The 17,356-nt window shown below is 42.5% G+C and overlaps 1 protein-coding gene across 3 annotated transcripts in view; it reads left to right on the forward strand.

Annotated features, from left to right (window-relative positions):
* Window positions 1-17,356, forward strand: part of POLQ (DNA polymerase theta) — a 54,482-nt gene that overhangs the window by 34,577 nt on the left and 2,549 nt on the right. For 2 of the 3 annotated variants that reach the window (XM_062618564.1, XM_062618574.1), the window contains 11 exons: window positions 957-1,197; window positions 2,647-2,840; window positions 4,456-4,593; window positions 5,972-6,146; window positions 6,622-6,757; window positions 8,831-8,949; window positions 9,574-9,758; window positions 10,111-10,222; window positions 11,567-11,691; window positions 13,186-13,339; window positions 15,822-15,937. In XM_062618564.1, coding sequence (XP_062474548.1) covers window positions 957-1,197; window positions 2,647-2,840; window positions 4,456-4,593; window positions 5,972-6,146; window positions 6,622-6,757; window positions 8,831-8,949; window positions 9,574-9,758; window positions 10,111-10,222; window positions 11,567-11,691; window positions 13,186-13,339; window positions 15,822-15,937 — 1,695 coding nt within the window. Of the gene's footprint in view, window positions 1-956; window positions 1,198-2,646; window positions 2,841-4,455; window positions 4,594-5,544; window positions 5,952-5,971; window positions 6,147-6,621; window positions 6,758-8,830; window positions 8,950-9,573; window positions 9,759-10,110; window positions 10,223-11,566; window positions 11,692-13,185; window positions 13,340-15,821; window positions 15,938-17,356 lie in introns of those variants that run through there. The other variant, XM_062618584.1, reaches the window with a different exon arrangement.

Here is a 17,356-nt window from a genome sequence, read left to right on the forward strand (position 1 = left end):
CATTTGTAGCTCAGAAGAAACACTAGAAAGAGGTAAAAGCACCTTCTTGTCCTTGTTAGGAAACGCTCTACATGCATCGAATTTTCTAGCGTTGATTTTAAGAGCTTGTATCCCACTTGGGCTGGATAGCAGAATGTCAGTATTAAAATCTGCAGGTAAGTAGCTAAGGTATTCAACACAAGAACAAACTTAGCTTTTCATACTGACATATTTTTATTTTAGGATATATTTAAGGATCAGTAAAAGTTGTGCCTTTCTCTGCACCGTTTCTTGTATTAAATGAAGTCATATTCATATTTGGTCATTTTAGTGATGCAATGAGTATGTACATACTCATCCCTCCTGGCACCCTATATGTATACATATGGTTTTTACCTTCTGCTTGCATGGTAGAGACAATGCAGAAACCTATGTTTGTCCTATTTTGACACAAGATACTGAGATATAGCTGTGAGTGAAATAGCTTTGAAGACAGTGGGAGGTATGAGGCTTACTGTGAATAAAATTTGCCTTATAGAATTCTTGGTACTAGTGCTGATGTGTAAAACATAGGAGAGCTCAGCTTGACTAATATTCTAGATCAAGAGCAAGTTCTGATTTTTACAAAGTCAGTTTTCAGATTAAACATCTTTTTGCTTCTGATTTTCGCATCTAATCCCCTTTGTGTTAGGTTTGAATAAGTGAAAAAAGCCTCAGGGCAACACTTCTAGATGTGTTTAGTTGACAGGGGATAAGGTTTTCAACTCTGGGTGAGAATGAAGCTTTTCAGTGACTTATGCCCTCTTGAAGGTTTTATCTGAAATCATGTAAATTTTCCACAAGTTGTGCCAGTCTGCCTGCCAAATGAAGACAAAATAACCTCCACTTTGACCTTATATTAACCTGCACTTAAACAGTTAAAATTGGTGTGATGACCAAAATGGAAAAAAGGTCTCATGGAGGTCTCCCTTCTTAAGGTTGCGTGTTGGCTGCTTGATTGTGGCTCTAAGGAACGTACACTCCACAACATGGTGACCAACTTTCTCCCCAGCGAGCTACCCCTACTGGAAGGGGTGGGCACCGGCCAAGGGGTGCAGAGCCTGGGGCTCAATGCCAGCGGAGACCATTCTGGGCGGTACAGAGCAGCGATAGAGTCTGTGCTTTGCTTCAATGTCATGAACCAGCTCCATAATGAATTACAGAAGGAAAATCTGACAGGTAAAGAGAGCAACTCCACTTGGGGGCAAAGATGGAGGGTAAAGGTAGCTGTCCTATGACAGACTGAATGATCAGTGAAGAGAGGAGATTTGGAAGTTCTTCTCTAAGTGTATTCTGTGGCAAACTGTTCATTTGTTAAGAGAAAAGAGGGAGCTTCCCTTGGAAGTACATCTGTTTTGTCAAAAAAAAAAAACCCTAAACTTGAATTTTATATTAAAAGAAGTTTTTTACATCCCAAATATCCACCAGTTCCATTGGTTAAATCAGTTGCAGAGTCTTACTCTAAGTCTCTGAATCAAGCTGATCTCTATGTCCCAGGTGAGTCCTCTGGCCATTCTGAGGGGACTTGTGGGTCTGTCTATGGTTTCTCATGAAAATTTTCTAAACTTTTTGCATTTCCTTGTCACAAACAATTCCTAAAATCCTCAGATGTTTTCTGAAGGAGTTTCTTGCTTCTTGCCTGCCCACATAGCATTGTTTGCCATGTAGGTGTTGCATCCATGGAACTTCTGATTCCTATAGTGAACGATCCAGTGTGTTTACACTAAGATTTGCTGAGTGCTTGTCTCTGTTTAAAAACAAGCAAAAAGAACTGCCAAAAGCACATAACTACTGGTGGGCTTTGTGATTGTTTCCCCTAAGTTATATCCAAAGCCTAAGATGAGGGTCCAGTCTTACTGAAGCCTTGCAAGTTTACCACATCATTTCTGATGACGACAATTAAACCTTAGAACATTTTTAAAAGATGTGGGTGGTGGAATGAATCATAGATCATAGAATAGTCAGGGTTGGAAAGGACCTCAAGATCATCCAGTCCCAACCCCCTGCCATGGGAAGGGACTCCACACACTAGACCATGTCACCTAAGGCTCCGTCCAGCCTGGTCTTGAACACTGCCAGTGATTTACCACTTCTTTGGGCAACCTGTGCCAGTGCCTCACCTCCCTCACAGTAAAGAACTTCTTCCTTATATCCAACCTGAACTTCCACTGTTTCAGTTTGAACCCATCACCCCTTGTCCTATCTCTGCAGTCCCTGATGAAGAGTCCCTCTCCAGCTTCCTTGTAGGCCCCCTTCAGATACTGGAAGCTGCTCTGAGGTGTGTCAAGTTGGAAAGCTTTAAATTAAGCATGTCTGTGGTTTATAAGATGTTGATAGTACAAAGAGATGTGTATTTCTTAGGGGGAAAAAAAAAAAAAGCTGTTATTCCCATAAATATTTTTGTGCTACAAAGTTCTGGAATACTTATTATGAAATATTTCTTACTATGAAATAGTTCAGAAACAAAAGTATTTAAATCTATATTGAAAGATTTCAGTGTGTCAGGACATTCAGGATGTAAAAACCTGAGGATTCCCCAGTTCTGGGGTTTTTTACTGAATCTGTTATCTGCAGTTGATCTGGTTTTGTGGTTATAAAAGCTTTTCTTGGCATTTTTACTTACTACAGATATATTTTCTAAAGTGGAGATGCCCTCCCATTACTGCTTGGCTCTGCTGGAGCTGAATGGCATCGGCTTTAGCACAACGGCATATGAAACCCAGAAACAAGTCATGCAAGCTAAACTGAGTGAGCTTGAGACCAAGGCGTATCAGCTGGCAGGCCACAGCTTCTCCTTGACCAGCCCTGATGACATTGCAGAGGTATGTAGGGGTTAGGGCAGGAGAGGGAGAACTTTTGCCCCCAAGAGGGTCAGAAAAAAGCGTTCTTGAGGAGACTGCATATGGGGAAAAGACAAAATGCAAACTGAATGCTGCTCAGAGCTGATTTGTCTGTACGCTCATGATGAGCTTGCAAGATGCTCTGTGTCTCCTGCTTGGTACTGATCATTCTGACGTGGAAGTAAGCATGTTGGAAATCAAAACCGAGTGGAAATAAGCATGTTAGAGAGGACCTTGGCTTCTCATAGTGCTTCTCCGATGAGCTGCCAGTTAAATGCCGTTTGAAATATTTTTGGTGAATGGTGCGGGACTAGAGAAGGTTTTTTTGCAATACCAGTGCTCTCCACATGAGATGTGATGTCATGTAGTTCGAGTCTGAGAATGGTACTGAATAAGCTGCATATTACCCTGGTCCCTACACAGGCATGAAAGAGGAGGAAAGACTGCTTTAACTGAATCAAGTACTGTTTGATTTTAAGAACTGGTATAGAACTGATTTCTTTTAAAGCCTAACAAAGTTTTCTGTGTAAATTAGCAAGGCATTTATTCCTGAAGGACTTTAATATATATTTATTAATGTACGTTGCATGGAACCGTAGGAATAGATTCTAATCGCTGTGCATGCTTTTCCTCCCATTTCTTTCTTGTCTGTATACTAATTGCTTGCTGAGGGACTATACTTCATATGGAAGTAGTCAAAATGTGCAAGCAGCCCCCACTAAAAGAAGTTCTACAGAAATAATTCTCCCTTTTTGCAAATGCAGTTTTGCTGGGTGACAGGAGTGCGAGTTGGAACTCCTGCGATAACGCTTGCCTCCAATTTCACTCCTCCTCATGGGGAAGGGAAAGGAAAGGAAAGTTTTCTCAGATGTGCTGTTCTCTGAACTACAGAAGCTTGTTTCCCATGCGGAACCATGTAAAGTATCTTGTGTAGGTTAGTAGAGCTTTACCCTTCTAATTTTGTGTCAGTACAAATGTCGTGCTCTATAAATGAGGAAGATAAAATCTTTCTGCCGCTTCTGTTCCTTTCTGCCAGCTGTGAAATGCAACACAATAGCTGCTAAATAGTGTGTAATGCTACATAAATGCAAAACGAAGACCCATGTTCTGTCTGTCACTAAGTGAGCAGATACTTCATTTTCCAGTTCTTGGCAGTGTTTTAGGAAAATTAATATTCCGGCTATTCTATATTTATGCCCACCTCCTCCTGTGCCATTCCCGTGGCTCTGAAGCCTGCTCCCTACTAACACTTCTTTTTTTCACCAATGTTCTTCCCACTTTCAGTCATCTTACATCACATTTGATTACAGCTGCCTGTCAGCAGTAACCTTACTTCTTGGATGGAGGTAATTACCTTTTCTGAAAGCATACCTCAAAGCGTTCAGAAAATGAGAGTTTTAGATTCCATTTTGTAGTTAATTAAAATGAGAAGGAATGGTGGTGAAGGCAGAGATCCTTCATTAGCTTTTTAATTACCTGAAGAGTTCATCCTGTCCTGTGGTTGGAACAAGTGTTTGTCATTTCAATGCTTGGTTGGTTTTTGTGTTCTCCTGCGTGTTGCATGCAGAAACTGAAAGGAAATGCTGACATTTTCCAGGTTTTGTTCCTGGAGCTGAAGTTGCCACAGAATGGAGATGTGAAGGTTCAAGGGAACAAGAAAACTCTGGGTTACACCAGAAGAACAACTGCTAAGGGAAACAGGCTTAGGTTAAGCAAGCAGTTGAGTACAACCAAGGTACAGTAAAGCTGGGTTCCGGTCTGTACAAATAACTCCCTCTTGCTTCACACATTTGCTGCTTGGATCTGTCAGAGTTGGGTATGCTGACTTAAATGAAAATACGTTTTACGTGCCTTTTGCTTCTCCAGTTACCACTGGAAATTCAAATTGGATTCTACCTTCTCTGTTAGCGGCCATTAGCTCCTCCTACTCTCCTAAAGCCTTAGCGTAGTGAGGACATGACTATAAATAGCAGGCATCAATAAGAATGAATCGGGCAGAATTTGATTTCCCAAACCACATGTAAGACCAAAATAGCACAATAATTTTGTAAAGCCAATAGGAGAAGAATTTTTCAACATCAGCTTGAAAGATACTTAAATACCATGGTGATAAATCCAGTATTTTCACTGCCTGGTACAACCATATCTGTATCTTGTGCTTTAGAGATGGCTGATCTGATGTGCTTTGAAATGGCTGATCTGATGGCTTAACAAATTTAGTATATCAAAAGCTTGTATATATGTGAAGGCTCTTGACATACTTGCTAGTTGATAAATATTGTGGAGTTGCATTAATACCAATTGCTGCGAGCTAATGAGTTCTCTTGCCAGACAAGTGATATTAGCAGATATATGTGCTCCCTGTTTTCAGGACTCATTAATCTGTGTTGTTTTCTTAGTTTCCCCTTGTTCAGTGTAGTCAGTGCTTGGAAGAGAAGTATTGATTTCTGAAACTCAAGTGGCAGTGATGAAGTGAGTGCAGTGGTGGTGGCAGAGCAGACAGCAAGAAGCAAAGTGAGGATTTCCTTCTTTGGTGATATGGAGGGGTGAGCTGCCTGCTGCACACAAAAACAGCGTTATTTTAAGGTGTTGGTGTGCCACTGCCTTTTGAAATCCTCATTAGTCCCTTCATATTCTGATCGAACTGAAAGGATTTGATTGCTAGTGATCAGCTTTGTCTTTCAAGGAGCATGGTCAAGGGCTTCATTTTATATGTTCCTGGTGTACGGATAGGAGAGAGCAGGGAGAAAAATACAGAAGAAGCTGGAGGAGAAGCATTAACGCTGGACAAGAGGAGACAATGTAGGGGACCTATGGCAAGTGATGCTTTATTTGATCATTTCACATGATTTATTGGTTGGTGCAGACTCAAAGGGGTGATGAGGATGCAAAAGTCCGAAGGGAAGTGACTGTGTAAACAACCTGCAGCTGTGTCTCATGGTGCTTTGATTGCCCAGGTGTAGGTGGCATAACCGCAGGGGATATCCATCTCAGTTTAAGGTAGTGACACTCGAAGCTCACTGTGGGTGAAGGAGTCGCTTTTTCCTGCAGAACCTTTCTAAACCAAGCTTTAAAGGCAGTTGATTATAGTTGTGCCCTTTTCTCCCCACAAGGATGTCTTGGAGAAATTAAAGAAACTTCACCCATTACCAGGGCTGATACTGGAATGGAGGAGGATCAACAATGCCATTACTAAAGTGGTGTTCCCACTACAGAGGGAAAAGCGTTTGAATTCTGCATTAGGAATGGAAAGGATATATCCAGTGTCACAGACTCACACAGCTACAGGTAAAGAAAAGTGTGCATAATCCTTACTTCTTAATGATTTTTCTTTTGTGTGTGTGTGTGTGGGGGGGCAGCTTTCTGATGGGAAAAGATGGAAAATCAAGCCTGCTCTACTTAAACCAAATGAAAATACTGAAATAGTATTTGACGTGAATTTGAAAGCGTAGGTGTGTTAAAATAGCTTTTGTGTTCACTGAGCAGGATTATTAATTTCTTGCCTATATTAGCATGTAAATCTCTGACCCCAGAAGATCTTCTGGATTTGGGAGTTTCTTATCAGTGCTACAGAAATGCTGCAGGGGAACCATCTCAAGCCCATTCAGTCCACATTGTTTTGCCTTCAGTTTTCTCAGCGGTCATGTCCTGTCCTGCCCTCCTGCCCCTTGGTTTTTGGAGATGCAGATGTGTGTTCAGCTGTGTTAAGTTAGAGAGACTCCTTTTGGACCCTTACTTAGTTCTGCCTTGTCTTCTTTCTCAGGTCGAATAACCTTCACAGAGCCAAATATCCAGAACGTGCCAAGAGATTTTGAGATTGAAATGCCAACTGTGGTTGAAGAAAGCCCACCTTCCCGAACCCATGGGAATGTTAATTCTTGTGCTGTTTCTGGGGCCAGGTAGGAGGATCTTGGCAAAGCTTCTGCCTGCTCTTCTGATCTTACTGTGATTGTCAAATTCCTCTGTTGTGATTTCACCTGTGGCTGCTGTCGTGTCAGTGTGACTTGTTCCTCAGTGTTTCTCTTACAGGTTCAGAGGAATAAATACCTAAAACTCAGTGATACATGGAATACCTAATAATGCTAACAGCATGTGGCACCATGCAGCCACTTGCTTTTTGAGGTCCTTCATGAAATCCTACAGTGAGATTAGCATTATGCTTCCAATAGTTGGGTGGAACCCTGAGTCTGAAAAGGAACTAAACTGACGTTAGGGTCTGTTTTGACTTTCTTAAGAGCTAATCTGAAAGAGGATAGGATATTGTGGAAGGAGCAGAAGAAAATTTCTCTCTTTTATGTTGTGCAGCCCCCTGTGTAAGGGAGCATTGGTAAATCTATTTTTCATTCTTTGTTAATAATTTGATTTGTATTAATGATCCTGCAAAAGCTATCAGGTTATCAGAAAGAGATACCTAAATCTGGTGTCTGTTAACCAAACACCCTGGTTTGACAGCATTACATGCCAGTGCCTAAACAGTTGTGAGGAAAGAATTTCTGATGAAATATCAAGGTGGATCTTTTAGCAGCTAGATTATGAGCTTTGGGGCTTCAGACTTGGTAGTGGTTTTCTGTCCTTTTAGTTTCTCTTTCTGTTCAAGTTCTTGTCCCACGTCTCACCTGAGTGACTTCCCATCTTTTTCCCATAGCAAGATAGGAGAAATGTGAAAAGCTTTTGGCTCTTCTTTCTTTTCCTACCTCCACGTGTTTAACATCCTCATGCCTTGAGTAGATCATGGGAAGAGAACTCAGGAGTAGCAGGACCTTGTCCATCTCTCTTCAGAAGAACCAGGCCTAGCCACGGTGGCAGAAATGTTGCTCTAGCAGTGCTAAGGCTTGCAGCAGCTTTGCAGGATGGTTGGGGAGTAAGGTGGATTCTGAAGAGCAGCACACCATCAAAAGCATGGAGTGCTTGCTGAGCATTGAGAGAGGTCTTTTTCTCGGACTGACTCTTGGGACTACATTCCTTAATTAAGCAGCCACAGTGTTAGGGAAAAGGGCAGTTGTAAAAGGCACAGAAAGGACTTCTGGCACAAAAGAAGCTGCCGTACAGCCTAAGTCTGATAGGCCTTCCAAACTTCGGTCCAAACTGTCTTTTATCCTACTATTATTACTCTTTCCTCTTGTAAGAAGCTTCTGACCAAAGGAGTGTGGCTAAATTAAATCATGGTAATTCAACTAAATTGGGAGCCTATGCTGGACACTGTGGTTCTCTACAGTTCCCACACGTTGTCCCTCACCTTTGTTTCTTGTGATAATTTGTTTCTCTGATCTTTGTGCTATCTTTCATCAACTTGATCCCCACTGTCCCTGGAATGACGAGGTACAAGAAGAAAAGTGAGTGCACAAGGGGAGGCACAATGCCTTTTTTCTGTGCTTTGCTGAAATCTCAGAGATACCTTTTTTTTCCCTCCTGCTAAAGAAAATCAAGTTGCTTCGGGGCAACTTTTTACTCAGTCTGTAGAGAGGAAATGTGCAGAGTTTGGTGAGCATATCTTCTGCAACTTCTGCTCTGCTTTTACAGGCTTACTGGTGTGTGTTTGTACATGCATGTGAACAGTCATGAGGTTGATGTCAGGGAGGAATCTTTCTGTCTCTGCTAGGTATGTGAGAATGATGTTGAGAGAAGACTTGGCACTCGAGGTGGGGTGTTGAATTTTTAGGATTAGGCACTCATCGAAGGTCTGGGGCCTTGCATCTTACCTGTTTTGAAGTGGAATTATCAAATCTCTGGACCAAGCTCTGATAGTGCAAGAAAGATTTATCCCTAAATCTGTTCGGAGTCAGTAGATCTCTTCAGGTGTACATGTGGTCTCCATCCAGTTCTGCCACGGTCATATATAGGTAGGGATTGTCCACAAGAGTGGAATAGAGGCTACTGTCTCACTTGTTTTCACTGATTCTTTGTAGCAAAAACGATTATGCATCTTGACATGTTTTAGAAATTGGTGAAGAAGTCATTCTTTGTCTCCACAGATACAGAAAGCGTTCCAGTATTGCACCTAATGGCCTGCAGGTTCAAGCTGAAGACAGATCCAAAGAAAGAGGAATACCATTTTCTGTTAGCATGAGGCATGCTTTTGTTCCCTTCCCAGGTACCGCCCAGATTCTGCTCTGTAATTGTTAAGGATATAGGTAATGAAATATCCTAGGCCTAATGAAGAGTTAAGAATTGATGACAGTATATATCTAATTGAACAGCCTGCTTGGAAAACTAATGCAGTAGTTAGCATGCCCTCAAACTTTTTCACAAGAGTGTAAAGGATAGAGTTTCAGTTGGGGAAGGTATTCAAATGTTCACACCTTCATTTCCTCTTTAAGAATACCTGGGTTTAAAAAGAGAGCTTAGATAGATCTCAATACCCAACCTGTGTCCTTCCTGTCCAAACGTCAGTTCTCACGTTGCCTGCCCTGCCTCAGCACAAGTCTGCTGGTCTGATCCCTGTGCCGGTCATTCCGACGAGGTGCTACACTTTTACACAGACACCTGGATGGATACTTGTCTATGTGGTTTTGATGGATTCTAGATGGAAGGGCTAGATTGAAAGCAGGCATACCTGGGCATTGGGAAAACAAGCAAAACTTTGATAGACATGGCTGCGGAAAACTGTCAGAGCAGAAGGCGCAAGGATAACTTCAGTCTTGCTTGCTGGTATTATGTTGGTTGGAATGGTGTTGAGTAATTCATGTAATAATTTCTGCTAACTTCTTGCCTTCAGGTGGCTTAATCTTGGCTGCTGATTACTCTCAGCTTGAACTGAGGATCCTTGCTCATTTGTCTTGCGACTGTCGACTCATTCAAGCCTTGAACAGTGGTACTGATGTCTTTAAGAGTATTGCAGCAGAATGGAAAATGATTGATCCTGAAGCTGTTGGAGACAGGACCAGGCAACAAGCAAAACAGGTGAATTTTAGGAATAAAAATCAACAGCAGCTTTCTTACCAGGAAGGTTCAGTGTTCAAAACATCAGGAACTAACTACAGAATGGCTTTCATTTTGAGTTCAGCCCTGACTGGTCAGTAGTTGCTTTGTATGTACCCCCACTCTTGGTATGTTTCAACTGGAACTGTCTGGGTTTTGGGGAATGAAGGTGGAAAAAACCAGTGTGAATGGCTTTCATTCAGAGGTAGTGTCTCTTCTTGAATGCTTGCCCTTGTTCCCAATCGCTTGTCCATTGAATCACGTTTTGATTTGGCTTTGCTTTCTCTGCATGACTCGCCATATGGTTATGGTTCTTCACACCATCCTCTGGCAGATTTGCTATGGAATCATCTATGGAATAGGAGCAAAATCTTTAGGCGAGCAGATGGGGATTGATGAAAATGAAGCTGCCAGTTACATTGAATCCTTCAAGTCGAGATATACAGGTTTGGATACGGCTGGTTGGGCGCTGTGTGGTGATGGTGCTGGTTGTTTTTAATCCCTTCTTTCCGTGTCTCTTCAAATCCTAAATTTGTCTCAGCCCTCTACTATTCATGTCTCTTTTGGAAAAGTCTAGTGCATGAACACAGAGTTTGTTACTCTGTAGTGTTTTACTCTAAACTCCTGTTTGAATCATCTTTAGGACCTTGTCCCTTTCTCCCTCCTTATATTCATTATTTTGTTGGGGATCTTTTTAATTCACTAATAAGGTCTGGGGATTCCTTTTAAAGCTCTCAACTTTCTGAATAAGGAACCCTTTTCCTTACTAAAACACACAGCTTGAAAGGATATGCACTACAGCTTTAGACCACACTTCTTTCTAAAGATGACCATTTCTCTCTACTCCTCTTGTCTTTTGCTTTATTTCTTTAGGAGATGGATGCTGAGAAATGGGGTCCTATTAAGAGTCTGCTTAGTCCCCAGTAATTTCTGGGTAGTCTGGCCTTCCTGACCATTAGAAATGACTTCCTGCTTCTTTCCTCTCTGTACATGTACATACACACAAACTGCAACCTACCTTATATTTTAACTTCACTTCTTACGAATTTTCACCTCTGTGTATTGCCAGGCTGACACACTGAATTTTATACTTAATGAAGTGACTAATGGCCATGCTGACCGTGACATAGTCTTGGCCTTGAATAGCTCCTGTTACATTTTATGTTCTGTAAACCTTGGAAAGAAATTGCCTAAAGTTAACTTTTTGCACTTCAGCGCAGTTGTTACCTGAACTTGCAGCGAAAAGGGCTCTTCCTATCTCGTCTTTCTTTCACATAAGTTTCTTTTTAATGCTCTTGGTGGATTCACTCCTTCCCTTGCAAAGTGCAGGTGGATGAGTTTCTTTCATCCTACAATCTGAAGTGACACAGCCTGAAGTCAGGCAGCCTGAGGCATCAAGGACTTAGACTTCTGCTTTCAACTTACCCCCTTCCTACTACTTGTCTCTCTAGTGCTGGTTTAGGTCCTGACCTCTCAATTATCAGTAATGCACGTATTACTCTGTGCCTGGGCACTGTGCAGCATGGACTTCCTGTGTCCTTGTGCACAGCCGGATATCCCGACACTACACACTCTCTTCTACCTCAAAAGCCTTACTTAGGTTTCCCAGCAGAGCTGCAGATAGGCTAAAGGAGTGATCGTGTGCCCTTCTCCATTGACATGGTCTAGGAAATGCAAAGAATTACCTTGGTGCTGTTTGGGTGTCCCAGACTCCTTTCAGTGACCCCAGTGAGAAGTCCACAAGGAACATCAGCTGTGTTAGGGAAAACTTTTTCTCTTTCCTTTCACAGGGATTCAGAAATTCTTGAGGGAGACAGTGAGGAACTGCAGAAGAGATGGATTTGTGCAGACCATCCTGGGAAGACGGAGATACCTGCCAGCTATCAAAGATCCAAACCCCTACAGTAAAGCTCATGTATGTTGAGTGCAGCACAGGTTCTAGTTATTTATTAACTTTTTAAAGTATTGGATTTCTTTGCACATCTAGCTGTGGTTTTACAGGTTCTGTGAGCCATCTGGGTCATGACCTTCCACTTTTCACTTAGTTCATTGTTTCCTCGGTTGTGCTTTGAATAACAGAGCTTTTGTCATGGTCTGCTTGACGCAAGTCTGCTATGACTGGGTGTACAGCTGTCATCATGTGCTAAGCTCACTTCAAAACTCCCACGTTAGAACTGGAGTGAGTAATTTAGTGGAATAAGTGGACATGATTTTAAGAAGCCTCCACGCAGTGATGTGCTTTAACTCTTCAGGTAGTGCTCTTCAGTGGGAGCACTGGGTTGCTCCCACTCATCAGGCTTTGAATATTATATGCTGTCAGCACCTGAACAAGAAAGGACATTTAAGTGCTATAGTTTTTAGTATTTGTTCCTTATTTCCCCTCAAAGAAAACCCAAGCCTGTTAGATAAATAATTACTTAATATAAGCCTTTGTGTTGGCATTAATTTTTTCCAAGGTCATTTTGGACACACTTGTCTAACTCTACTTCAGTAAGTGTGAATTGACACACTGGGGTAATGCTGGCACATTTCTGTGGGGAGGAAGCATTATACTTCTCAGTAGGAAGCTGGATTAGGTTGTGTGGAATTGAAGACTTGAGTGGAAGGGGGAGGAATTGGGGGAGTTTATTGTACTCCAAGTGGTTGAAAGGGAAACAAGGAGACTTCCAAAAGACCTTTGAGATAATGTGACTGTTTAATCTGAAGGATACTTCAGCATGAAGCTTTGTAGATGGCCCTTCTGTTCAACTTTGATTTGTTCTTTAAAATCCTATTGAAGACCAGTTAATGAATTATCTTCACTTTCATTTCAGCTTCCTTGTAACTTTTTTGCATGCATTTTGGCTCTAATCAAAGAGAGAGGAACCTTTGAATATAGTTTTCTTATCTGACAGTTTGCTTGTGTGGGAGGAAATGCCACTGTGTCACAGTGTGGTCTGGTGTGGTTTTGCACAGCTGTAATGCTCTGGCAGTCAGGATTCAGCGCAGCAGACCAGGTTATTATAATGTTCATGAAGTCCAGCTTCTTACCTTTGGTTTCTGATGGTTTTGAAGATAGGCAGAATGGTACTTGGATGAACTGAGAGGTTTTTCTGCTCCTGAAGAAACTATTGCCATGTGTATATACTTCTCCATCTTGTAGCTTGTGACTCTTGCAGGTTATTACCCTTGATATTAATTCATTTTAAATTAGTGGGAATCCTGCTTCTGTCAGTCACCTGGAGAAATCTTCTGTCTGAAGCTAGTCTATAACACCTCTTTCTTTCAGGCAAATGAAACAAACTGTATGTGAAGGGTTTCCTGTGCCTGTATTTAGCCACGTATTCATTAGTTTTAATGATGTCCAAGTGGCATGCAGGATTTGATTTATTTTTGAGGGTGACTTTTGAGAACATCTCTCTCTGTTTAGGCAGAGCGACAGGCTGTGAACACAACTGTTCAGGGATCTGCTGCTGACATTGTCAAAACAGCCACTGTGAACATTCAGAGGCGCCTGGAAGCTTTCTCCTCTGTGATCAAGTCCCATGGACATCTGGAGAGCTTCCTCCAGAGAGATCAGACTGGTAAGCTTGCCTCTTTCTTGCACACTAGGGCAAAACCTTCAGCAAATTGCCTGCAAAACTAAAAAAGCTAGGGCTTTTGGGCTAGGAGTGGATGACAGAATCATAGAATGATTTGGGTTGGAAAGGACCTCAAGATCATCTGTTCCAACCCCCTGCCGTGGCAGGGACATCTCACACTAAACCAGGTTTCTCAAAGCCCCTTCCAACCTGACTTTGAACACCGCCAGGGATGGGACATCCACAGATTCCTTGGGCAGCCTGTTCCAGTGCCTCACCACCCTCACAGTGAAGAGCTTCTTCCCTGTTTCTACCCTGAATTTCCCCTGTTATAGTATAAACCCATCACTCCTTGTCCTATGTCTACAGTCCCTGATGAAGAGTCCCTCTCCAGCATCCTTGTAGACTCCCTTCAGATACTGGAAGGCTGCTATGAGGTCTCCACGCAGCCTTCTCTTCTCCAGGCTGAACAGCCCCAACTTTCTCAGCCTGTCTTCATACGGGAGGTGCTCCAGTTCCTGATCATCCTCGTGGCCTCCTCTGGACTTGTTCCAACAGCTCCATGTCCTTCTTATGTTGAGGACACCAGAACTGTACACAATACTCCAGGTGGGGTGACAGGGGAATCAAATCTCATTGCTAACGTTGTTGTGCTTTTAGAAAACCAAGGATGGCTCATTTCATTTCGTGTAAAGTGGTGGCTTTTAGCTTGAAAAGACTACTGACATAGCGTCAATTAGAAATTATTGTACTAATAAGAGGAAAAGTATATTTGCTGCAATATTAACCGTGCATTTCTATGTACATGGAACAGAAGCCTATCTAGTTTATCAAAGCAAAAGGAAATTTTCTTGTTACATGAAAATATCTTCCATGTAAACGAAAAGGCCTGATCTAAATGAAGCCAACAAACAAACTGAAACTATGACACTTGAGGGAAATACGTAGGGAGAACGTCTGCTCAACACACAAACTAAAGCCAATGCTGTGATCAGATCAGAGCCCCCAGCTGTCTCAAAGCAGATCTTCCAAAGGCTGCCAGTGGGAGTTCGTATGTGAGATGGACCATGATGCCACCCCAGAATTGTTCAAAAGCAGGAAGGTGAAACTGAGCACGTGTTCTGCCTTCAGAGGCAGTGTAAAGATAGAATGGAACAACTTCGGGTTCCAAAAATACAGTTTTTTGTTAAAATCAAGTCTGGAAGTTGATGTCCAGAGGCTCCAGAGGAGTATTCTATACGTACTTAGCAGCATAGATTTCTCCTGGGTGCAGACAGCAAAGCTATGCTGGGGTACTTATTCCCAGAGGAGTGCTACGAAGGTTTTCTTTTGAGCATAAAACAGTGTTCTGTTCATCAGTCTTGTGTTTTTAGAAGGGCAGCTGAAGGGGTGCAGTGCTGTATTTCTGTGATAGTTCTTGTGCTTCAGCTGAAACATGAAGCTGTCTTAATAGGAGTATTCAGTCCTAAGGAATTAATCAGGGAGTTTTTATTTTACAGACAAGATTCAGAGGTCTGCTATGGGTAGAAGGCACGTGCTTAGCAGAGCTTCTCATCCTTTCCAGGAGCAGCAGCTCCTGGCCTTTGGTCCGGTAGTTGTAGGAAGGGAAGGAGATGCTTTTGTGACAGTTTTTGCTCCTTTGACAATAGCTGGTTTCAAGAACGGGAAGAAATTCCCTAAATTCTCTTTCAGCACATTCTAAATGCCTGTGCCATCAGAGAAGGACCCTGCATCATGTGGCTTCCTCAACATTGATGCTCCAGTGTGAGGTTTGCGCAAGGAACTGATGATGCTGTGAAACCCTCCCTGTAGTTGTGAACTGGAGTCCTCCTGGTAGCTAACCTGAGCCATAAATAACTTGAGGCTCCGTGTGTGAGGTTGTGTTTGTTTATTTCTTTTGGAAAGCTTTCAGCAGGGAACAGTTTGTTCTGCTTTATTTTCATCAGGCAAATGACAAAACGGGTTATTCAGCTGCTTGTTTATTCAAAAACTGCTCTTTTTGCTTCCCTTGTTTTCATCAGGAGCAGTAGCTGCGGTTCCAGATAACTGCGTTTGGGAGGAGGCTTGCTGCCTTTTTAGACTAGCCAGTAAAACGGATTTGGAGGAAAAGCAGAACTGTCATTCACTGCCAGAGAGGATGTTGGGCACTAACTCCTGATTAAACTTGACAGGATTTTGTTTAAACTTTGCTTTTTCAACAGATGGTTTCAGGAGATGCAACTGTCTCCTGTTTCTGTTCTGATTCATAGCTTTATAATGGAAGGCTGAAATGTTTGTATCTAAAATGCTTCTCATTAACATTTTTCCCTCGGTAGCTGTACAAATATTGATAGAACAGTAGTGCTTTGTGGCTTTATCTGTAGGCATGGGCTTTTGCATTTTAAAGTTCTTTTGCTCCACATTAGGAATGTGGAAGGTTTCTTTGATACAAGAAACGCGCCTTTTCATAATGGTATCTAATGAACTGTGCTCTTCACCTTTGTAGGAAGGCTAGGGAGGAAGAGAAGCAGAGGGATGTTACAGCCCACCAGCGGAGCTTTCTTTATCCTCCAACTCCATGATGAGCTCCTCTATGAAGTTGCAGAGGACAATGTCATCCAGGTATGGCCGTGCTTTCTCAGCTATCTATGATGTTTGAAACCAGCCTTCTAGGGGTTCAGCTGCTCTTCCCTGCATCTCCTCTTGCTGTGTGCTAAAAGGTCTGTGAAAACAAAGCTGAACTGGATGAAAAATTCTGTTTGTATTCTTGACCCCTTTGTTTTCAGGCTCAAGCCATCCCATTAGCTGAAGTTCTTCACTGCTTCTAACAGCAGCTCGTACAACTTCTCTGCAAGACTCCATGAGTCAAGTCGCTTAATATCGGTGACAGGAGTAGGGCGAAGTGCTTGCTTTGTTTGGAGGTATTTTTGCCTCCCTGTTCACACTTGGGTTTTCTGGTGCCCAACTCAGAGCATGTGTTGTTAGAGCTCTGGTTTGTACTCTGTGTAGGGAAAGGAGAATGCTGTACGTCAGGTACTTGTTTCCTCATTCTCACCCTACCTGTCTTTCTGGTAGGAGAGTTTCGGTGCTGAGGAGCAGCATGGTAGATGTAAGGAACATGCTGTGTGGACTGTGGTTGGTATCTGTATGGCAGCGTTCAGTAGCAAGTGTATTAGCTGGATTTTGGCAGCTCAGTGTTTTTCCAAGTCAGCACAAAAGCAAGAAGGCTCCCAGGGTGTGCTTCCATAGCTTGGGGATGTCTTTGCCCGCTTCTGTTCCGTGCATACACATCTTTAATGACAAAAGGCCATTTCCTCATGGCAAGCAGTGACTCCTGATCTGAGGGACCCTGCAGCAGCCCTGACTGGTTTGAGCACATTTTTAGAACACATTTTATTAAGAACAAAAGGTTTAATGTTTTCCTGTTGCATCTCAGCTCCGGCTTCTGCTCATTTTGCCAGCTCCGTTCATACGTCTGCTGCTTCAATCTGGGCAGGCTGGTTTAGAGATGAAGAAGCTCCTATATTTCCTTCAGTCGAAAACTGAAATCCCCTGAGTATAGGCGTTTATGTCTTTAGATACTGACATCAAGTTATCACAGTGTCTCCAGAAGAACTGGGGCCAAGAGAGTGGATTTCCTTATTATTCATGGTATTACATTTTCTCAGTAACAATTTCAACTATCACCAGCTTTTCTAACTTCCTTCAGCTCTATTTCAGGCCATAGATGCTCTGGGCAGTCACTTAAACCAGCATATGTGCACAAAGCATGTTTCCTAGACTCGGATTTCCCTTTGGCGTGCCAGATTTGCTTGGTTTTCCAGGATTCCTGCCTAGATAAGACAACGGGGTACTTCTTACCCCTTTGATTAAATGTTTTTAGGGCCAGAAAGGATCTTTGCAGACAAGTTAGTCCGGTCACAGGCTTGATGCTGGCTCAAGCTTACTGTCAGCTGCTGAAGTGCATAGAAGAAAATAAAGTGATCTTTCCATGCATATGTGAGTTTGTGTTTCGATCAGGGTGCCCTTGCAGATGGTCTG

The sequence above is a fragment of the Pezoporus occidentalis genome, unplaced genomic scaffold (assembly GCF_034315485.1).
Source record: "Pezoporus occidentalis ecotype Australia unplaced genomic scaffold, CSIRO_AGI_Poc_V1 ctg104, whole genome shotgun sequence".
NCBI classification, from domain to species: domain Eukaryota; kingdom Metazoa; phylum Chordata; class Aves; order Psittaciformes; family Psittacidae; genus Pezoporus; species Pezoporus occidentalis.